The sequence below is a fragment of the Mus caroli genome, unplaced genomic scaffold, assembly GCF_978045245.1.
Source record: "Mus caroli unplaced genomic scaffold, Mus_caroli_1 scaffold_12, whole genome shotgun sequence".
Classification (NCBI taxonomy): Eukaryota; Metazoa; Chordata; class Mammalia; order Rodentia; family Muridae; genus Mus; species Mus caroli.
The window spans coordinates 75,428,378-75,452,226 of record NW_028227267.1 but is presented as its reverse complement, the minus strand read 5'-3'; the positions used below and the strand labels follow the sequence as shown (position 1 = coordinate 75,452,226).

The window sequence follows — 23,849 nt, the reverse complement described above, 5'->3', positions numbered from 1 at the left end:
GTCTGAAAGGCTTTACGTATGGCCTGGTGCCATGAGACCAACTACAGGGAGAATCCTGTCAGGTTCATGTGGCCATCTTGAGACCTACATGAAGTACACACCTGCTCCATGAGGCTTAGAGCCATTGTTCCCTTTCAGTTCCAGGTCATGCCAGCTACTATTACTACCGCTTCATCTGGGTTTGATATCAGTAAGTCCTTACATTCTGAGACTCCTCTGTGGCCACACCACTGTCTTCAGAGTCCGAATTTATCCGCATACACTCTTATCTACTCCGAAGCCTGTGATGTCTGGTGCCTGTGGGCCACAGGGGAGGGACAACCTTACAAAGTGGCTCACATCCCCTTGATAAGATTTCTTGAAGTAGAGCATGGTGTTCTCATCACCCTCTGGGATCCGAACCACTTTAAGAGTGCTGTATTTTGCTCTGAGTGGCCCAAATACCACAAACACTCCTCAAGTCCAAAGTTACACATGACCCTGGCACTCCAGAGGCCAGCGCATGCTGCGCATGTCTGCGTTCGAAGGTTGACACCTCAGACAGTGCTCAGACTGCATCTCCATCTGAGATGTTAGGCAAGCACACCCCTCTGGAGCAGGCTGAGTTTGCAGAGCTCAACATGCACATATGTTGAGCACTTGGCATTGTTCAGCTACGGTGAGCTCTTGCATGTACAGTAGCTTTCCAATCCTTGATCTTTTTGACTCGTCTGCACTTTTACTATTCAAAGCTGGAAACAACAGGCAGAACCCTTATCTGTTGAGGGAAAGATCCTTCTTGTGTCATATTGATGATGCTCGTGTAAGGGAGTATTCACATTCAGTCAGCAACAGTGTGGTTGATAGAGGTGCCAAGGTCCTGTGTGCTGGGAGACAGGCTACCATGTGCTAAATATGCTCGTAGGTTACACCGAAGTGGCATGGCTATTACAAGAAACCAGAACACGCCACAGGAACACAGAACTGTAGTTTTAGTATTTATTGTCTTCAAACATCTTAAGGCATTGGCTTAGTTCAAATGAGACCCAGAAGACTGGCTCAAGTTTGCCAGGTAGTTAATGGAACTCAGGATCTAAAACCTCTTTACAGACTAGTGTTCTAACTAGAGTTATAAATTCTCCCTACTACCAGTAGAAAATTGGAATTTTAGTCCTGCCGCCAGAGCAAATGTTAGCAGCTCAAGGCAGTAGGTAAGATCTTTACTACACATCCCTGTTCATTTAAGTGTTTTTCTGCTCTATATATTATTGGGTGGAATTTAAAGTTGACTGCGGCACTCCAGAGATGCGGTTTCAGAACAGGTTGCTCATGTAAGGGGACCCTGGCTTAGAAGTTGGGGGATTTCTCTTCTACTGCCTTTGTTGGAAGCAAATACAGATGGAGGATAAAGCAACCATTTTCTGTTTCCCTCTCTCTGCATCTGTGCTGGGTCCACTGAGGAATTTCAAGTTGGCTGACCCGGCAGGCCCAGGAGGGAGCCAGGTGCAGGGAGGGTGGACTTTGGTGCTGGCCTTTGGGGACCTCTGATTAGGCTGTGCTCAGAAACCCAGTGAAACCCAGTCATGGGCCTTCAAAGCCTCAAGGTCGGTTTAGAGAAAAATTCTTCAGGCACTGAGGAATTTCTCCTCCTCGGAGGGTTCCCAAGAAAGGGGGTAAAGAATTAAGTGATTCATTCCAGACATCTGACACTCCTTCAAATCCTCCCGCTCTGAGCCACTCTGTGGCTGCGCTCAAGCCGCCCCATATGCAATGAGGTCATCTTATTGGGGGCACAAAGGATTCCAGGGGGAACACACATCACATACTGCGGCTATTCACAGTGCTCGTTCCTCCTGGCTGCTCACGACTAACAACGAACCTTCTCAGCATTTCATTTGCTTGCAAGAGAGATTCGGGTTAGATGTCTTTCAGTGCACACCCCACGGGCACACAGTGCGGTTATTATTATGTCCTGGCGCTAATGAGAGCCTGGGAACAGCTCACAGTGGCCTATAATTAAGTACATTTAATAATAAACACATACACTTTGTAGGTAGCGTAAGAAGTGAAAAAAAAAAAAGCCGTGTTCTCCTCCCTCACCATCTTCCCCTTTACAAATAAGAAAACACAGAAGTCTATTTTCTCTTTCAGATAACAATTGCAAAGGATGTCTGGCGACCAGGAAAGGGAAACTTAATTACTGGGAAACATTCCTTCCATGTTTAAAAAGAATGGCTCTGCATACTCAGGTTGTTGTGTGGAGAGCCTGCTTCTTGAGCAACTTGTGACTGCTATTTCCAAAGGTTGCCAGGGTCAGTGTCCTTGGGGCTAAGCTGCCCCTTGATGGGTGTTTCCTCAGTTCACTGCTGTACCCAGGAAGAAGGGTGCTGTTTCAAGATTCTTCTCAGAAGTGTCCCATGCCCCAGCCCCCATACCTCTGAGTGCTTGAAAGCACACAGATAGAATTTGTGGGGACAAGAGAGAGGAAGGTGGCTCTATGAAGCGAAGACATTTTGCAAGAAGAGAAGAAAGGAAGAAGGCATGGGAGCCCTCCATGAACCCAGAGAGCAGCAACATGCAGTGTGGGTGAGGGGCTCCTGCCAGTGCTCCCAAGCCAAGCCAGGGGCCTCCAGCCTTGCCCGCTTGCCTGGGACTGGATAGCTCTGAGGCTCGAGCCATCCATGTCTTCATTTGTGAAGTCATACTCCGAATTCAGAGAACGGTCAAGAGTCTGTGGTTGGGAATCTTGCAAAAGCAATGGGTTTTCTGAGTTTAAGCACTTTATCGGTAAAAAGCGCCCCTTTTGCCGGGCGTGGTGGCACACGCCTGTAATCCCAGCACTCAGGAGGCAGAGGCAGGCAGATGTCTGAGTTCGAGGCCAGCCTGGTCTACAGAGTGAGTTCCAGGACAGCGGGGGCTACACAGAGAAACCCTGTCTCGAAAACCAAAAACCAAAAACAAACCAAACAAAAAGTGCCCCTCTTAGAGTGAGAACAGAAACATTGAGCACGCTCCTGCAGGGCAGTGAATCACCAGCGAATGGGAGTGGTGGGAATTAGTCATGTGATTACATTTGGAAAGCACTTACTGAGTTGGAATTGTGTGCATCTTGGGATAATTGAGCACCCGGAACAAGCAGGTGACTAGAAAGGCAAACCACGCGTACTCATTGGGTGGTGACACCATACTGGGAAGCGACTGCTTTTATTTGACAGCGGATGAGCAGGAGATGGGGTGTTAGAAGAGATGGGGAACCTTTTCTCTGTCCTACAATCAAATGAAATGAATTTACGGGCCTGTACAATGACACTGTACCTGGCTAGGTGAGTTTTCCCGCTTACACTAGGTAAACATGCACATAGTGGGGCCTCAGCACTGAATTCATGTCAGAGCAGCATTTCATCATGTGGCTCGAGAGATGGTTTTGTTGGATTGTGTGATTTTAAAGACTTTGAAAGACAAGAGAATTGGGCTGAAAAATATGCTTTTCTTTAGTTAAATCAAAACAAGACTCCAGGCAACACCCAGTCAAACACAGTGTTTTGGATTTTGGGTAATTTGTCAGATATAAGCACTCACTACTTTCAGCGCTGTAATTTGGATGGCAAAGTATACTATACTCCACGGTGGAACTCTGGAGAACTGAAAAGGGCTGACACAGGGAACCTGAGGAAGGATATCTTTATCTTTCAGCTTGGGTAGCAGCGTGAATAGAAGTCAGGTGGGACAGCAAGTACCCTAAGGACTGTTTGGTTCCTTTCTGTCCAGAGAACAGAATTACTGAGAGAATCTAATGCCTTATCAAGTACTGCTGTCCAAATACTCTCCAGTTAAGGTTAAATGCTGTAAAATTGTTATTTGCTGGGCAATACACACTGGAGAGAAAGCAGAAATAACCATAGACAGGAACATGTTGGGAGGGTTTGCAGACTTGTCCCTCAGGGTCAAACTATGGGCTTTTATTAAAAGGCTTCGTATGACATCTGGCTGCAGATGACATATTAAGGCAACAGTGGATGATTTTTATCCTTTGGGTTTAGAACTAGGCCTAGCCTTACAGTTCCTGAGCCTGCATCCTTCAACCCTGACCTTTTAAGAAATGCAGGTCAACCCGTTTCCTTTGCAGACCTCTAACCCATCCAGAGTACACTTCTACTCATAGGTCTGTTTGCTGCTGAACGTAGCACTGGTCGGCTTGGTTGCTGCCTCTTCGTAATTCTCTCTGCTCCTATTTGCGTCCAATCTTGGGATGATGAAGGGTGCGTCTTAGATACTGGATAACATGGTGGAGGTGAAGATCTGTTGTAAAATCTGAGGGATCTTCTTGGTATCCATAGCAATGAAGGACCGGCCAGCTGGCAGAGTTCTCTGAAGCCTGTCAGAGGGAAGGGAAGGGAAGGGAGGGAAATCACCATTGCAAATCAAGACTCCATTCCAGCCCCTGCCTGGCCGCCACAGCATCCTAATGGGTTCTTAGGGAAGGATGCTTTCACTCTCTCATACCTTACCTGCAGCTCAATTGTCTGTCTCTAGGCAATGGAAGGCCTGGGAAAGCATCAGGGAGAGGCAGGGAAAGCAAGAGCTTTTCAGTGAGAAAATGAATGGATCTCAAGTTCTGGCCTCTCCTGAGATGTTCTAGTCCCTTGATAGGGCAGTGCCTGAGGGGCCCATCTGGAATTAGCTCACCTGCATCTGGCCACACACTGCACTTTTAAAAGCCTTTCCTTTTTTAGAAAACAGTCCTCCGCACTAGCAGCCAAGTCCCCAAGTGGGTCTCTGGTTCCTCCCCACCACATACTGTGAAATGCAATCTGCATTATCTAACTGCTGCTTGACAAAACCGAGGCTGAACAGGCTTATGGTAATTTTTTTTTAAATGTCAATTTATCATTTGGAACAAAAGGCCACCTTTGAAGGAGGCAATAAGGCGGCAAGACACAGATGTATGGAAAGAAGGCTGCCTTTCATTGTGCCAACAAAGTTTGGTTTTGGAATGACATTTAATAACAGTCAGGCGCTCTGTGCAGTATCATGTATTTGGCGTGCGGGGCAGAGCAGCTAAGTCTGCACCATGCCTTTTTGCCAGCAATGGTTGGACCATTTCCCCAGGAAACCACAAGGGTATTATTGTGCTTTCCTAAGTACTCCAACAGGATCTGTTCACTACAAAGAAAGAAAGAAAGAAAGAAAGAAAGAAAGAAAGAAAGAAAGAAAGAAAGAAAGAAAGAAAGAAAGAAAATGCCTGCTTCAGCTCAGCCAGCGTTTGTTGAGCTTGCCGTCTGCCTGCCTGGCTCTGGTGGACAGAGATGCTTTGAGGACAGGAAGTTTCCAGAAAATGTGAAGTGCTAACACGAGAGAGAGAGAGAGAGAGAGAGAGAGAGAGAGAGAGAGAGAGAGAGAGCGAGCTTGCGCGCGAGAGCTGGGGGGGGGAGGTGCAGTCGGTTGACTGAGCGAGCCTGAGTCCATGATGTCAAGGCTCAAGCTTGCTGTGGATGTTGCAGCGCCTGCAGGGCTGACACCGCCCCGGTTTCTGGGGGTCTGTGCCACAGAGCTCGGCTTGCAGAAGAGCAGAGCAAAACCAGGCCCTCCATTTGTAAGACGGGATATTTTTTTTTCCCCCTGAGATACAGTTTTAGTTGTGTTTTCTGCATTTTATGAGTATTTTATGCAGAGGAAACCCACGAATGCTTTCTGTTAGTGTATTTAAGTTATGGACAGTGTTTCCTGGCTTCTCCTGCTGGGTCATCCCAGCGGTGCTTACTGTCTGGTTATAAATTCCTACAGCTACCATGCAGCACGATAGCTATAGCATAAAACTGTCCATACACATTTATATACACGTATATAGTCTTCCTTTGTGTCCAAGGTGTTTCACCTACATGTCACCCCAGTAAGAGATATATACACATACACACTCTATATGCAGGCATATATATTTATGCATATATATACACACACTCACATTTCTAAATATTTACTCATGTTAGTTACTGAAGTTTGATTATGGGGATATGTATGTATGTATGTTTGTACATATGTATGCATGTGCATATGTAAGTCTCTGTATGTTTGTGCTAGTTTGAATGAGGATGGCCCTATAGGCTCATATATTTTCAAGCTTGGTCCTCAGTTGGTAGGAAGGATTAGGAGCTATGGCCTTGATGGAGGAAGTGTGCCATTGGAGGTGGGCTTTGAAGCTTCAAAGCTCCATGCCAGACCCAGTGTGTATCTCTCTGCCTGCTGCCAGGAGATAAGGCTGTAAAGATCGCTCTACTGCTCCAGTGCCACACCTGTCTGCTTCCGACCCTGAGGCTCACAGATCGACCCACTGACACTGTGCACAAGCCCCCAGGTAAATGCTTTCTTTATAAGAGTTGCCTTGGTCATAGTGTCTCTTCCCAGTGACAGAACAGTGCCTGAGATGATGTCTGTTTGCACACAGCACATAGACACACATTGCATACAGACAAGTACAGTTTCTGCTAAGCTAGGGAATTTACTATTGTTGGTTTCCTTTATTTTTTATTGTTGGCAATATTTGGAACTGAACCTGGAGTGTCATGCATGCTAGGCAAGTGTTCTACCTCCGAGCTAGTACCCCACTGAGCTATAGTAATATTTTGAGTATGATTTGAAATAACCTGATGAGATTGGGCTTGGTGGTCTCTGGAAAGTACTTAATCTATAAAATACTGTCTAATCTATTAGTGAAAAAATCAATTTGGTAAATACTTATTTTATAAAAAACAATTAAAATTATAAATCTTGTCCAACAAACTCTATTATGTTCCATCAAAACTATGATTGCTTGTCCGAACAAACCAGGGCATTGTGAGCCCACGGATGCCCTTAGCTGCTTGAGGGTAGACACTATGGGCTGTTTCCCCGCCCTCCCCAGCCCCTCAGGCTGAGGTTCGAGAAACAACACATGCCAGATATTTATTACATCTGCTCTGTGCTGCGACAATACTCACCTGGCTGCCTGATCCCCCAAAGAGCCGATAAAAATGGCAAAGGCGTTTACTTGAGGATCGCTTGTCAGGATCTGGGCAAAGCGGGCCGGGTTTATTCCGTATCGGGACAGATTTGCATCACTTAAGATGATGACAAAATACTCATCAGCTTCTTCTGTGGTAATGTCCTTGATGGCGTGTTCCGTTCCCTCAAGTGTGTGGTCCCCACTCATGCAGAACTGAGAGTGCGCGTGCATCGTCTGCAGGTAAGAGGTGGGCACAGAGACCACAGGTGAACATCTCCTTTTCAACAAACATGATGGTCTTTGTATCGGCAGACTGCTGCCTGCTGATTACGTACTGAGAGACAACAGGGCACAGGGAGTGTTGTATGGGGTTGACTTTTCCTGGAATCAGGCAGTGCTCCCAAATGTTCACAATTGACACTGTTACAATTCAACCTTCTATTTAAAGTAAGAAAATATGTAATTGGTATCATCTGGGAGAGGGGCAAGATGTAGGAGCAAAATAAGGAGTGGGCTGAATTTCCAGTAAACAAGTTAATCCGATGCTGAACCCTGCTTCCTGTGGCAAAGGAGGCAATCTCTTTTAAGATCATGGCATCTTCTGCAGGTTTAAGTATATGAGACTGAATTTGTCACTCAAAATTACCAACAGAAATATAAAATTTGAAATATAGAGTACCCTGAAAGGAGCCATTTCTTTCCCTTTCTACTGAGCCTGTGTGACTATGGAATTCTGGTCTCAGCTGTTCAAACCTGATAGAACAATGAGTGCTCTGAAAACGTATAGAGAACATTTAGCTTTAGATGGTGGAAAACCAGGTGTCAAGCAAGAAAGGTGGTTTCCGTTTGCTGCCTGAGATAGCTGTTGCTTCTTCAGCGAGTCCTTGTTTTTATCTAATCTGATAGAGACTCTCACAGTGCAGAAGGAACAATGAATTTACCTTCAGAATTTCTAGTCTCTGCTTATTGTTCTTGGGGATTTGGTTAACTGGAACGAGCTTAATGTTGTAGCCATCTCCCGAGTGTCCAGCGATGTCGTACTACATGCAAGAGAGTTGGAGAGTCGAGAAGTTGGTGAGTAACAGAAGGGTCACTGGTGCTACAGAGCCCCAACTCTGGAATGTTCCGAGCTGGTCAATATTTGGTCATAAAAGAACGCAGAAAGACAGGAGAGGCAGATGTGTGCTATCAACAAAGCAAACGATTTTGGACTCATTCTGTTTGGGTCCACCTTCTTTTGAGATCTCTGCCCCCCTAGAAACAGGTATGAAGGGGACTTTAGTGGCTGTCCCAAATTCCATGTGTACACTTCAAGGGAGACATTGTAAGAAGCACACACAGTGTTAGGCAGACTTCAAAGGGGCTCTGGGGATTCCAGTTGCCTCGTGCCTGCTCTCTACACTCTTCCATAACTGCAGTCTTGTCTGGTAAGCATAATGGGACATCACATATGATTGCATTAACTTCCATGACAAAAAGGATTCTGCCAATGTAATTAAGTTAGCTTGACTGTCAAAAGAGAAGTTATTGAGTGGGCCTAATTTAATCACAGAGCTCCTTTGAAAGGCTCTATTGTGGCTGCTGGTAGGAGGGGAAGGCAGATTTGAAGCTTCAGGGAGATCTGGCATGAGGGAGTTACCTGTGATGCAGATAGATGAGGCCACGGACACTCGTGTCCATGGCCCCCAGAAGCTGAGAGCCAGCAGGAAATTAGGGACTTCTGTCACCATTCCAAGAAACTCAATTCTACCAACAAGCTCAGTCTGAAGCAGACCTTTCCCCAGAGAACAACAATATCTAGTTCCCTTCTGTTTCCAAAGGTAAAACAGCATTCAAAGAAATCAAAGTACAGAGAAGGCAAAAATTATTCACAACTGTGTTCAAGATGAGCTCTGAAGATTCTCTATGATAGAGCCCCCGGGCATTTAGTTCCTTCTGACAGACATAGCAAGCAGCATGGTCACTGCAAACACACCAGCATCAGCATAACTTTGGCTGATATTGATCATGTGACTGAATAATCTGCTTTTCCACTTATTAATATATGGCATGTAGCTTTCAATTTAGGAAGCTCTTATTAACTCCCTATCTCCTGGGCACATGAAGTACTGACTGCTGAGAGGAGCCCAGTGTCGGAGCCAGGTGCTCTGCCACAAAATCCAAGAAGCAGCCAGAGGTAAATTATCTAGGAGTCGGTCTCTCTGAACCCTCTACTAGAGACATTTTGTAATTACACGAAGGCTGGGACACTGGGGAAACTGAGGAATCTCCAATGAAAAGAGTGTATGTTTGAGGGTGAAGACTTCAGGGAACATTTGGGATATCTGCCAATCCAGTATCAATCAATAGCTCTTCTCCACAACCCTCCTGATACCCAGCACTAGGTGTTATGGGGAAAGCAAGCCTTTGCCCAGCTGCATCTTTGCAGATGGTAAGATAGGTTCTTATGGGATTCATCTCTGCACGTTTAGTTTCTGTGCATGTTTACTGTAGAATAGATGCTCTCGGAGAGCTTGCAATAAACTTGGGGTAAAAAGCAGCTTGCCTTTTGTGTGTGGGCTACATTCTTTTACAATCCAGAAACCAGAACACTATTTTTTCCTAAGCCAGATCACAAATACAAAATAACATAGTTGAGGCTGCCACGTCTGAAATAGGAAGCAGAAATATTCCTGGTGAAAGTGCCTGAGCCATTAAAACAGGAAGTGGGTGAGGCTATCTAGGAAAGATGAACTCCACTGGGGATGTGGCCATACTGTGCGTTGAGGAGGGTGGGAGGGAAAACCGAGCCCTCATCCCCAGGACGAGGACACAACCAGAGGTCTACAAAGGATGTTTACGCCTTTGAAAACTAGAAACCTCCTTACAGGTTAAACATGTTCTTATCTCCTACTTTGAAAATTTTACATCTTAAGGACCTGCAGAGGCACGATCAAATTATTAGTTTGTGGCCTTCTTGAAGCTTGTAGAACACGGGCAGTGTGGACAGTTCTTGCCTATGGTCCCATCTGGCTGCCCCTTCAGATCCTGGTATGCTTATACCAGCTGAGTCTTCCCTAGGAAGGCAGACCTAAGAAAGGCCTACAAAGGACCAGAGAGTAAAGGTAGGTCACTCATCAGGGTAGTTAGAAGTTGTAAGAAGGCCTGGCCCTAGGTCCATGTGCACTTCCCTTGTAGGGGCCTGGACAGGGCAGGGCTGAGGGATGATTGTAAACTTCCCAGCCTCCCTTCCTCACCCCCACCTCTTTTTTTGTGTTACTTGGGGTTGAACCTGGGGCCTCGATTGTGCTAGGCAAATGCTTTCCCTATGTGTTTTATCTCCAGGTTGGCCTTTGCCCATGTATCCCAATGTGTTTAAAAACAGTAATTCACTAATCCTTAAAACGGAGTTCAAGGAAAACATACATAAACTAACTTTGTTATTATTTGTGTGAGCTCAGGGTAGCTTCAAACTCATGATCCTCCTGCCTCAGTCACTCAGTGCTCAGATAACGGGAGAGCACATCACAGCCAGCTGGACTCTAACTCTTGACTCTGCCACTCACCCAAGCTGGGCCCTGCCAGGACCATCATGTAATCAGCAGGACAGGCCACATATGTGCTTCCAGGAGCAGCACAGGACTCAATAAACAAGAGCCCCCTTGTCCCTGTCAACCACCAGCATCCAGGCTGTAAGTTTTCTATGTGGCTTGCAAGGTGTCCTGGAAATTTTTGTGGAGTTTTGTACTTAAGCCCTCAGCATAAATATTAAATGACAGCTATTCCGAAACCCTCACACAGAGAGGCCCTCTCTAATGCTTCTTTGCTTCACAATTTGTTTGGACCTCACTTTTCCTGGATGTGTTTTGAAAACCTCATTCCTTTAGGGAGAGGTATGGCAAAAACAAACCAGAGTCTTATCAAGAGAGAAATTTACCATTTCACCAGAATTTTAAAGCAGTGTGCAGAGGAAATGCACAGTGCTGTTGGCATGTTTGTGAATATGTCTGAGGCTTCTCCTGCTCTTGGGGAAGACCGTGAAATGCTGGTTTGGGTATCCGCTATGCTTTATTAGCCTTCTGGTTGTAAGTTGGTATGTGGTGATATCTGAGGCTGGTGTGAACACTGACATGTGAATTCTGTTCTAAATTGGCAATACTATGGACAGCAGGCAGTTAGTGAATGAGTGATTGAATAGGTCAAGGGAGATGTCTCCAGAGCCCTGGGTACATGTGAGTTACTAATCTACCGTATCTGCTTTGCCCTGCTTCCTATTAGGGAAGTCAATATAAAGAGAACAGTGTTCTCAAAGTCGAGGTGTGACATGGCTTGGACATGAAAAGCTTTTTGACTTAGAGCAAGGCACTTAACCTTTCCAAAGCTCCTTCTGGCCTTGCTAGAGATGCTAGTTTAGATGGCCTCTAATGGTACCTGCTTGTAAATCACTTCTCTCTGACAAAGAGGACTGATATCTGTCTGACCACTTCCCAGGGTCACAGAGGGGGTGGGTGGAGAGCGCAGTCCATTTCGTGATGAAGATGGTCAGGACTTGCTTTGCTCTCCCCACATGATCAGCATCTTCACAAGGCTCATCTTAGAGTCTCTGAATCAGCTCCACTGTAGGTGTTAGCACCAATGCTGGGAGCAGCTGTCTGCCTTTCCTAAGACAGATTTAGTGTTGTCTCTAAATTCATCTATCAATTCAAGTTACTACAGAGAAATACTGATTCCTCAAGCTAGTCCTGCACCTATTCTTAAGTGTCTTGTTTTTATGGCTAATATTGCTACATCAGTTACTGAGTCAGTCCTGATGGTCTCAGCAAACTTTGTGCAGTTTTTTGTTGAGTCCTATCTCTGGGTAGATATATTCAAAGCCTAAGCCTAATAGGATGACTGGTCTCCATATTTAAACTCAAAGAACATTCTTAAGGCATTGGGAAAGGCATAATTACAGACACTCAGCTAAGTGTGTCTCTGTGAGTCATATCTTTCTCTAGCCTTCTGGGAAGCAATGGAGTCTTCCTGACTAAGATCTTCAAAGAAGCTGTGTTCATTACATCACCTGTGTAAGAGTAGAAGATGATAATAAAATGTTTTTACTTTTGAATGAATTTTTGCATAAGTTTGGGCATATGTAAAACAGATCCAAGAAATAGGATAGAACAAGAAAGAAAGATCCCCAATGGGGTGGGGGTAGGGGTCTGTGATGGTTTGTATATTCTTATACAGGGAGTGGCACCATTTGGAGGTGTGGCCTTGTTGGAATAGGTATGACCTGGTTGGAGTAGGTGTGTCACTGTGGGTATGGGCTTAATACTCTCACCCTGGGTGCCTGGAAGTCAGTCTTCCACTAGCAGTTTTTGGATGAAGGTGTAGAACTCTCAGCTCCTCCTGCACCATGCCTGCTAGCCCCAATTAAACGTCGTTTATTTATAAGACTTGCTATGGTCATGGTGTCTGTTCACAGTAGTAAAACCCCAACTAAGACAGGGTCAGAAGCTGGTGTTTCACATTTAGCAGTGTGACCTTGGGCCAAGTATTTAACCTTTTTGAACCTTGGCTTTCTCATCTGTAGAAAGAGGTTGGTGAAAATAATGCCCAGACGCAAGGTTCTATGACAATTAATGGAATGAAAACCAGCTTCACGTTGTTTGAGGAACACGTATGAATTGTCTTGTCTTCATCTGTTGAGGGAGCATGTTTCATACGTGTGATGTGAGGACCCACAACACCATCTACGGAAGGAACCCAGTCCTTGGAGTCGGTGGGAAGCCAGAGCTCACTATGGTTCTAGAAAGGTGGGTTTCTTTTCCATCTTTAGTGTTTGCAGTATTGAGGATAGACCCTAGGGCCCTGCACAGGCTAGGGGGCCTGGTTAGAATTTATTGTTAACCTAGGAAAAGTGAATCTTTGCTGAAGAATTGCCTAGGTCAGCCTGATCTGGGGTCATGTCTGTGAGAGATTGTCCTGAGTGAGGAGAGGGGCCCCTGCCCACTGTAGATGGCTGTACACCTAGACAGGTGGACCTGGGCTGTACAGGAAAGCTGAGCCTAGGCCAGTGAGCAGTAGCCTTCCATGGTATCTGCCCTGGCTTCCCTCCATGGACAGTGACTGGGAAATTAAGCCACATAAGCTTTTACTCCCTAAAGCTTTTTGGTCATGGTGTTTGTCACAGTCTTTACCACCAAAGCTACATCCCCAACGCTCTCTCAGCAATGGAATCCTTGTGGCAATGGAATCAACTATAAGAAGTCCACTTTACACAACATTGTGCAGCATAAGTGGAGCTCTTGGGTAGTGCAGGAGGCGTGGGGTGCCCTAACCCCACATGCTCCCCCAGGCTTCCTTTTATACTGTCTGCCTGACTTTTAAACACTTTCATGGAAACAATAAAATGAAACCTTTTACGTTATTGTCTCTCCAAAGCCCAGTTTCTGAGTGAGAGAACAAATCCATTTTCTGGTACCATTGTTTGAATGTTTAGTGGAAAAACAGTCTGAAAAAAACTGTCAGGACATCAAGAGCTTTTGAAAAGAAAGTCTATTTTAAGATGACACTGATGACTCCTGGGAGCTTGGAGAAAATAACAAACAGAATGAAGGAAAGGAAAAGCTCCTTGACGGAAATCATAGTTGACAGAATCGTTAGTGTCCTGCCTATGTGCTGTGTGACCCTATGCGCTGTGTGACTGGCAGGGACGGTGCTGGCTCTAGCTTCGAGGAGTTGGCTGTTGGCTGTCTGTAAATTGTGTTGTTCTAGGAACCTGTGGAGTCAGGTGGCTGAACACTCTGAGGTACTTTAAAGACTCCAAGTGGCTTAGCGAATGTCACGCTGCTGAGTTAGGTCTCAGTACTGCTCATGCTTGAGGGTCCTTGTGGTTTGGCATGGGTTGTGCTAATGTGGGAGAGAGTGGGGGTGAGGACTGTAAGTGAGCCTCCCATCCAGACTGTAATGACCCCAGAAGGCAGCACAGAGCTCTAGCCAAACACAACACAAGCAGGTGCCAAGAGGCGTGGGCAGCCTGCAGACCCCCTCACCAGCTGGCACCTCTGAAGGCTGCCGAGCACATGCGGGGTCCGGGACTGGCTGCAGGAAGACTGAATTAAGACCTGTCTGGAACTCAGGCAGGAGCTTTAGATTGCACTGCCAATTCCCAAAGATGCCGGGTGATGCCATCCCTAGTATTCCACAAACCATCATCGATTTGCCCAGGAGTCATTGCTGGACCTTATTCTTCTTTCATAAACAAGAAATTAAACATGCAGACAGACTAAGTGGCTGGGAATAATTATATAAAGAATATCAAATATTTCTAAAAAGAGATGAAAACGCACACGTGCAGCCAGAGTCTGAGAGACAGAGCCTCAGTTCCACTCTTCCTCCTCTGTACTGTGTGCACCTCCTCCTCATGGGCCCTCCAGGGCACCTCTGCAGCTGTGTACCCACATGCACCCTAGTTAGGAGCAGGAGATTTCATGGAATATGGGACTCCATCATTCCTTTGTTCTCTTCAGAGGGGGCCCGGGAAGCCCGTAGCCAATCAACTCTCAAGATGTATGGTACGGGGTGGCGGCAAAAGGACAGTGTCCATTACACAAGCACGGAGGGAAGGCCTGGAAAGAGCTTGTGACGGGGATGTTGGGGCAGGTTCAATGCTTTTGAACATTAGGTAAGATGTGGCTATTAATACTGACCCATGGCTGCCTAGCCACCTATTGGTCAAAATGGTTTAAATAAACATTTTCTATTAAAAAGAAAAAAATGCAGATGCAATCACGTATGAGGTACAGGAGGGTCAAGAGATGGAAAGTCTGAATGGCTTCTCAGTGTGGAGAGCACAGAGAGTGTACTCTAAAAGGCTGACCACCTCTGGCTCCCACAGGAGGAAGTAGTGTGTCTTCCAAGCTGTGCAATGCTTCTCAGAAGCTTCCCAGACTTCCCGTGTCCTGTCCTCACCCTCTCAGAGTCAGGCTTTGATTGGGGTCTTCCCGTGTCCTGTCCTCACCCTCTCAGAGTCAGTCTTTGATTGGGCTTCTGGGATTGCTGGCAACTACAATAGAGCCAAGAGGGACTCTTACATACTTCCCTGGGTTTCGGTGACCACGAGGGATAGTGTTGCTGTCGTGAAGGGAAGCAGAGCTTTCTCGTGCTCAGCCGTGTGTTAGATGCATTTATCTCCGTACTGTGCAGAGCCTTGCAGCCCTGTGGTAGTCACTGCTGGACGCTGCTCGCTGCTCCCCACTGAGCGCCGAAAAGCCATTCTTCCAGGGACTTACACAGGAACCCTGGGAGAGCCAGTGGGCTGCACCCTTCACAAGGAGCCCGAGGGAAATGGGAAGTCAACTGGTCTCTTGGTTTTGCGTAATACAGAGCCATGGCATGGGGCACAGTCTTCAGGTACAGGTGGGGTGCCTGCTTAAATGGCAATGGATTTGAGACTCTGTTGCTCAAGGATTGTTTTATCCATTAAAGAGTTTGCATGCTTAGGTTGTGTGCCCTTCACAACATCTGTACATACCATGGCTCTCTCTGGCATGTGTTGGTAGTCAGGTTATCTGCTGTGATGCCTGTGTTTTCTATGGACAATCACAAGAAGATGAGGTGGCTCCCACTGGCTGGCAACATTGTAGAGCGGGAATTGCCTCCCTATCCTCAGACCTCTGAAATGGGGGATTTGATAGCAAACTGCACAATAACAAGCTGGAAATGGTTTGAGCAGAAGGCAGCTTCCTCTCGGGTGAATCGCCATGCCAGCTGTGGATGTATGTTATTGTCGGCTCATGGTTCACAGGGAAAGGGAATCGCAGCACAGGATGCTGTGCGCAGACCTTGGCTGCTGATGGGATGTCAGCGCTCAGAGGCACTCGATGAGGATGCCCAGGAAAATGAGAACAGGCTTCAGGGTTTCCAGGAAACCCTGCAGTTTAGCATCACACAACTTACATGTTACAGTGCTTTTCTCTGTGGAACTAGAGGTTACTGGCCCTTCAGTTATGTTACTGTTAGGACAGGCGAAGCAGCAGTCATGTTCCCTGCTGCTGAGAGAATGGTGCCTGGAGCTCTGGGTGGAGTCTGCATCCACCTTACCGGTACTGACCCTAAGTGACCAATGAAGCTCTACCACTGGAACCATTACCTTGAATTTCTCCTCGTAGTTCTCGAAGGCTTCCATGACCATGCACACTGCCTCCATCGAGCGCTCTAGCCGGCGATCCACCCCGTTGAAGCGGTACATGCTGCCGGAGACGTCCACCACCAGGCGCAGGCGCTTGGGCTTCTGTTGTGGACTACCTAGCTGAGGGAGGGGATGGCAGAAAACCATGGTCAGCTGACTTCTTGCCCAGGCTCTGAGGTGGCAGCCCAAGGTGGGCAGGTCTGCACAGGGCTGTCCCAGAGGGTAGAGGTGATGGCGGTACCCTAGTAAGCAGATGTCAGACTGGCTGCACAAGGAAAAGAGCTGCCTCTGGAATATGGTAAAGCTGCCGTCTGGAGGTTGACAACTTAAAGATAATGTATTTTAGAAATGTCAGCCTGGGAGGATAGAAGCCCCACATCCTTTACTCTGTGCGTCAGCACCCCTGGGGAGAGTGTGTAGCTGGAGGGGAGCTTCATTTCTTTTATTACGCAGTCACTTGAAGGTCATTTTTCACCTAGGCTGAAGAAATACCAGACTGCTACAGCACGGTTATGTGAGAGGTGGTCTGGCCAAGAGCGTAAGTGTTTTCTGAACGTCTCTTTAGAGCTTTTGGGTTTTCTTCTGCTTGGTGAACTTTTTTGTTTTTTCTTTTCTTGGCAGTTAGAGTGGCATTGAGCCGCTATCTGGCAAAAATTACTGATTAAAATGTGAAATCTTAAGAGATCAGCTTGGGGCCCAGACCCGCCAATGCACTTTTTTTTTAATTTGTCAGTAATAATAAATAAGAAAAATTCCAGATTATTCTATTATATACTTGCTGGCATGCATGAAATATGATAGGCAGAACTAATAATTTCAAGAAAATCCTGTAGAGGGTGGTGAGATGGCTCACGAGATGGCTTGGTGGCTAAGGGACTTGCCAAGGAGCCTGACTACATGGGAGAAGGAGAGAACTGAGTCCTGCTCGCTGTCCTCAGACTTCCATATACCTGCTGTGGCATGCATGCCTCCTCCCTTGTGTGTGTGTGTGTGTGTGTGTACATCACATACATGCATATATACAGGATAAATAAATAACTTAAGATATCATGAATGTTTGGAGAATAACAGTAGGAAGCAAATTTTATACATCCCTTTAAACTACGTTGAGTGTCCCTGATTAGAAGCGGCGTGGCACACACGTGGGCATGACTAACTCACAGATGTGTCCGCATGCTTGCTGACCACAGTGAGTCAGAGAAAGCAGCTGTTGACTCATGGCAATGACATAGAAATAAGACCTCCCAAATTACTACCAGATCCACTCTGAGTAAACATTACAGAGAGTGACACTCCTGTCTTCGCTCGCTGCGCCCCGGATCCCGGTGGCTACTCACCAGTTTTGATTATTCAGGGCGATAGGAAACCCCAAAGTTCACTAGGGTTCAATAGTTGACCGCGTTGCCACAGTCTGCTGAATACTTATTTACTACAATTAATATAACTTAAGAGAGAATTCCTTGTTTCCTACAAACTAAAGGCATGTGATGGACACAGATTGTTACAGTTCCAGCAGAGCAGGAGACTGTATGATTGCTCTGTTTCTCTCTCCTGAAGACTCCTCTGGGATCCACAAGCAGCAGGGCATCTCCCATCCCCACACCTGCAGAGCACCCACTCTGCATCTGGGGAGTGGATGGGCCTGGAGGTGGCCGCATAGGTAGCTTTTGGCTGGTGCAGGGCTGGTGGGCAGTGTTTATTCTTGGTTTCTTCTCTGAGGTGGCTGGACTAGGGTAGGAAGGTTGGCTTCCCCTCCACTGAAGACCGTAGCACCATGAACTACCCTTTTCTGTTCTGATATAAACTAGCATCTTCCGGTTTTAGTATATATTCCCTTGCTTCGCCTGGTTGAACCTTAGGTCACAGTCTGAACTCTGGTGTTAACTCCTCTAGATTTGGTTAAAGCTCACCCTACCTTTGTGCCGGTTTTGTTGCTGTTTTGAGAAAGGATGTATGTATGTAGCCCTGGCTGTCCTGGGCTCACTTTGTAGATCAGGCTGCTTTCAATCTCTGACACTTGAGTGTCAGGGTTAGAAGAGTGCATCACCATGCCTGGCTCTTGCATTGCTTGTTCTTAATATTATTCTATTTTGTGTACATGTTCCATATCTTGAGTCTTTTTTTAAAAAAAAGTTATGTCTCCTGTAATGCTTTCTGTAGTTGCATATTTTGGGTTAATGGTGTTTTGACACAATTCATGAACTCTGTACAGAAGGCTGAACTATGTGGATCTGAGGCTCGGGGTTCCCCATTATTTACCTGGGGTTCCAGGTCGCCCCGACGTTTGTAGATGGACTTTTCTCCTGCCAGCCCGTCAATGATCTTGGCGTCGTCCAGTTCTCCGGTAGCTTGGTGTCTTAGCCACTGTCTTTCTTTGCCTTTGGCCTGCAATGTCACAGACAAAGACACATGAATCTTTACGTGCTTAGTGCTACAGTTCTTTGACACACTTTCTTTCATGAATAACAGGAAACACACCGGGATCCTATCAGTCGGAGAGGTCTCTGCCAGAATGTGGTCACATGGCCTCTGCTCTGCTTATAGGCAAGGCCTTTGGAGTGTGGTTTCTCAGTTGTAATTGTTTTAACACATGGAACAATACAAAGAACTCGCACAGAGGACATACGAACAGGAAGACGGTATGCAAATGAACCCCAAGGGAAAGTTCAATGTCTGGAAATGTAATGATGACGTATTTCTTATGGATTTTCTGTTACAGGGATCCCAGAAAATTTATTAGGTAACAAAACAATCAGCTTGAACTTGTTAACGGTGACAGAGTCTGTGCACTGAGCTTCAGCCGTCTCCCTTCTGCATGGGAATTTAGTCACGTCCTGAGACTTTGTGTGCAAACTGGAACAGCTGGGGAGGATGGGAGCCGTCTGTGCGACACATGGCTCTCCGCTTTTCTAGGTCTGGAAAGCATCTGAACTTTTTGGAAGGTACTTTAACTCACAGCATGCTTTGCCACGGTAACTCACAACTGTGCCAGATAGCCCAAACAGACAGGTAAAGGATAAAAAAACTCTATGCTGGATAGTTTTATGTCAGCCTGACACAAACTAAAGCTATCTGAGAGGAAGAGACCTAAACAAATGCCTCTGTAAGATGAGGCTGTAGACAGTCTGCAGGGCATCTTCTTAGTGACTGATGCGGGAGGGCCCAGCTCATTGTGGGTGGTACCATCCCTGGCTGGTACTGCCTTGACAGTAGTTGCTGCCCTGTTTGAGCTCCTGTCTTAATAATGATGTAGAGGGATAAGCCAAACAAACACTTTCCTTCGCATGTTGCTACAATGTTTCATCATAGTAACAGAAACCCTAACTGACTAAGATGAACTCTAACATCCCAAGGAAGGTGCATACTTAAGAGAGCCCATGACTGCAGTTACATTGGGATCTATGCTAAAGGAGCCTTGGGAATACAAACCAGACTTTAAGACACACTCTGTCTCATAAATATAAAAATATGGGGAAGAATGGAATTAGAATATTTTCTATTTCCTTTATGGTGACAGGAGGGGGTTTAAATTTAGTTTTCTATAGCTGTGGTAGGCATTAAAAATTCACTAAAAGAACTTGATGTGGCATGGGACTGAAATCATGCTGGTCTAACATGTTCATGCAGCAGCTAACAGGGTAGGTGGGGAAGCCTCAGGGTCATTGCCTTTGATTTATGAAAATTAGCGAATAAAGGCTTAACAATGGTGCATCTGTTATCTAACATGACATACAATTTTATACCAGTACAAATCCCATATTCCTCCTGAGCCCAGCATAAGAATTCAACTTTCATACCATTTTGATGACAGCTAGTTACTGCAACTATGTCACATTCATTCACTTTTTCTTTATTTCCCTAGTGGCTAACCATGCAAGAGTCAGTCCTCGGCAGTGATGCCCAGCAAGGCCAGGCCTCCAAGGAAGACTGCGGTATTACCAACCAGTCACCAGAATGACAGGAGCCAAGTCCTGATCCCTGGTTCAGGGGTGGTGGCCTGAGAAGATTGTAGGAACGAAGGCTCAAAGTTTATATTTGCCCTTCCTTCCTGTCACTGGTAGCTACATATCTTACCAAGACTTTCCATGGTCCGAGCTTTGTGCCAGGATACCCTATTTCTGTGCACTCATGGAATTCTTGCCAAGAATATACACGTGAGCCAACTGCCCACCAGAATTAAAATATCCATGTTAGTGTGCTACAGGATTCTTTTTTTTCTCCCCCCATTACAGGTTTTTTAATTTCATATTTACATTAATATATAATATTCATTTATAATTTCGATAAAGGAATGATACTCCAAATATATAAAATTCTCTTAAAACCCATGTTCTAAAAAGTTAAAAATGGGCAAAAACCTATGGGAAAACCTGTTACACTAAATGGGCATATTGTAAAATTACATTCTTACTATTTATGTTTACAGTTATAGATCAGTGCTGCCCTCAGCCTTGCTCAGAGAGCTTCTTATTGTGGTGGCAGTGAATGCTGAGGTACCACTGAATGGGCACTGTATGGGGGGCATCGACATCTCCATGTTTAAGGCTCAGGAAACAAAGCACAGGAGGGAGAGCTGAAAGAAGGGTGAAGGGTGTGATGGGTGTTATAAAATGACACGGCCGGCCGTCGCATGCACACACTAACAGCAGCTACCACTACCTGCAGAAAACATACCCAAGATGAGCTTTCAACACCCCATCGTGGGTGGGAGCAGGGCTCGTGAGGTCCCACCTCTATCCTGAGGAGTTACTGGCAGCTAATGGTTGCTACAGCCACTGGCAAGTTGCTCAGTCCAGCAATAACCCCATAGCCATTGTCACATAAGCCGCTCCCCCCACACCCGTAAACTCAGGGGGTCTCTAAGACAAGACACAAAGCTGGAGGGAACCTGCTGAGAGGAAGTGTGTGTGTGTGTGTGTGTGTGTGTGTATGGGGGGGGGTGTATGATCAAAATACATCATATACATGAGTCTCAAAGAGTAAGTCCTTTTAAAGGGCAACACGTTAGTACCAGTGTGCCTTCTTTGCTGTGGGGCCTGCTCAACTGTACATGTGAGAGCACGTCTGACATTCTCCACCATTAGATTAAAACAGCTATGAGATATCATCCTATGCCTAGGAATGGCCCTGATCCAAGCCGCTGACAACACCAAGTGTGGGCGAGGAAGGGCTGAGCAAATGAACGCTCACTGCCGGTGGAGCTGCTACAGCCACTTGTGAAGACAGTTTGGCAGTTTCTTGTAAAACAAAACTCGCTCTCATAATCCAGCAACTGCAAGCCGTGGTATTTACACAACAAGTAAGAAACTTGCATCTACACACACACACACACAAAATTATACATGGTGTTTTATGCATAACTGCAAAACCTTGGAAGCAACTGAGATATAAATGGGTAAACTGTGGTATGTTCTGGCAATGGAATATTATTCAGCATTAGAAGAAATGAACCACCACATCTGTAGCACTCTTGCTGTAATAAAGTGAGCATAACATTGTGGTTTGTTACTTTATGCATGACCGTATGGGGCTGGAGAGGTGGTTCAATGGTTAGAGCACCTAGTGCTTTGGAGAAGATTCACATTTGGTTTCCAGCACACTCATCAAGTGCTCACAGAAACCCATAATTCCAGTTCCGGGGGGATCTGATGCCTACTTCTGACCTCTACAAGGACTGTACTTACATAATTTTGAAAAATTAGCATAGTGAAGACTCCCATATAGGTGCACCTAATTTAAGAAAGTTTTAAAAAAAGACTTAAAAAACCTTTACTGTGAGGCAGCCCTCAAGACCACAGAGTGGTTGTTAACTCTTGTGGGAGTTATATAAAGTCCAATTTCTGACCCAGACCTTGTGACAGAGGACAGGAAGCTGATCCCTAGTTGCAGGTGCCATGGACCTTGGACAGGGAGAACGCGGCTCAGAGATAGCGTGCTGTAGAGTCATGCGATTCCAGGGAGCCTTGGTGCACACATGCAGCAAAGTGAAGAGGTTTTCTTTCATGATAATAATTATGACAATTCTTTTAAAACACGATAAAAGTGTTTCTGCTTGGACATGGGTTACTGTTACTGCCCTTGATGGGGCAGTTATTTTCCTCTTAGAATATCCTAATTGTTATCTTTGGTTATCACCCAAGACTGGAGAGCTTAGTCTTAATTTTCTTAAGCTGCCCTTATTTTCCTGAATGGTCATCATCCCAAAGCATTCTCTAGCACAAAGACTGTTTCCTTAAACTATGTCAAGAAAAGACTAGGACTTTGGGGCTGGCAAGATGGCTAATCCGGTAAAGGAGCTTGCCGTCAACCTGAAAACTTGAGTTCAATCCCTGGGACCCACTTGGTAGAAGGGAGAACTGACTCCAGAAAGTTGTCCTCTGACCTCCACACATGCATTATATGCATGTATCTCCCCGTACACACACACACACACACACACACACTCACAAGAAAATGCAATAAAAATAACTGTCCAAAGACCCAGTTACAGCACTTCTGGGTGCCTTGTTCCAGATTTTACATTTCCTCTATGTATTCTGATGGCCCCAGGACGTGAGACTCTGCATGAGGTACTCTGATGCTGGGGTACTCTGTAACTCTCTTACAGCCCACACATGCGGGCCTTCTTCAGCTCAGCTGCACTTTCTTACCCTTTCCCTGGACGCTTCTCCGGAGTTTTTGTTTGTTTTAAAATTTTATCCGCTGGGTGTGGTGGCGCACGCCTTTAATCCCAGCACTTGGGAGGCAGAGGCAGGTGGATTTCTGAGTTCAAGGCCAGCCTGGCCTACAGAGTGAGTTCCAGGACAGCCAGGGGTACGCAGAGAAACCCTGTCTTGAAAAACCAAAAACAAAACCAAAAAATAAAATTTTATCCATCGCTAGTTCTTCAGTGTTCACTTCCATCTAACTGGCTTTCTCAAGTTCTCACTTGTTTCCTCTGTGGTCTGCACTTAGGACTGGGTCAAGCCTGTTCTACTTCTTGAGCAGACTTGAGTCTGGGCGCTGGAGTCTGTCTGTTCTTCCCACTTTTCCTTACTACATTTGACTCCTGTATCAGCTCTGCTTTCATTCCTTTAAAATCTCTGTCTTATTTCAAATAGGAGACATTTCTAATGAGAACAAAAAGAAGCCATGGTAGCCCAGCTGCCACTCCTGTGTCCTGGAGGCTTATCCTTCCATGTCATCCTTCATCTGTTCTGTTGCAGTTTTTGCTTGTGTTCTTGTCCCCAAATGATGAAGGTGTTAGGGACAGAGCAGCTGGGCTGCCCTTGCATGCAGATTCTTCCTTCTTAATTACTATTGGGACCCTTAAGGAATTTAAGCTGGTGTTGGTTGGATTCAGACTATGCCATCACCTCAAAAACTATGAGAAAGGACCTGAGGCTGTCTAGTTGCAGCAGGAGAGCCACATCTCCAAATTGCCTTGCTTCCAGCTTTGTTGGAAGAGCCACTGCAATGGGGCCAACTTCCAGTGTCTGCTTTTCGCTGATCTGATTTTTGTCTTAGTTACTATTTTCTTGCCATGATAAAACAACGACCAAGGCAACTTATAAAAGAAAACATTAATTTGGGATTCACAGTTGTAGAGGGTGAGACCATGACCGTCACAGTGGGGAGCATGGCAGGCGGGCGGGCGGGCGGGCAATTGTGCTGTGGGTAGAAGCTGCGAGCTTACATCTTGATCCACAAGGAGGCAGAGAGCAAGCTAACTGGGAATGTCATGGGGCTTTTGAAACC

General features: G+C 45.9%; 1 protein-coding gene and 1 long non-coding RNA gene across 2 annotated transcripts in view; one reads left to right on the top strand and one right to left on the bottom strand.

Annotated features, from left to right (window-relative positions):
- Nucleotides 1-3,153: 3,153 nt before the first annotated feature.
- The window catches only part of Vwa8 (von Willebrand factor A domain containing 8), a 360,138-nt gene continuing 339,442 nt past the window's right edge, over nt 3,154-23,849 (bottom strand). Inside the window, exons 41-45 of the mRNA XM_021181216.3 lie at nt 18,372-18,497; nt 16,074-16,232; nt 7,900-7,998; nt 6,954-7,192; nt 3,154-4,354 (exon numbers count right to left, since the gene is read on the bottom strand). Coding sequence (XP_021036875.1) covers nt 4,246-4,354; nt 6,954-7,192; nt 7,900-7,998; nt 16,074-16,232; nt 18,372-18,497 — 732 coding nt within the window. The 3' untranslated portion in view covers nt 3,154-4,245. The remainder of the gene's footprint in view (nt 4,355-6,953; nt 7,193-7,899; nt 7,999-16,073; nt 16,233-18,371; nt 18,498-23,849) is intronic.
- LOC110308882 (uncharacterized) lies at nt 18,587-20,085 on the top strand. The gene is made up of 3 exons (XR_002379624.2): nt 18,587-18,751; nt 18,832-19,054; nt 19,975-20,085. It is a non-coding gene; the product is annotated as an uncharacterized LOC110308882 (long non-coding RNA).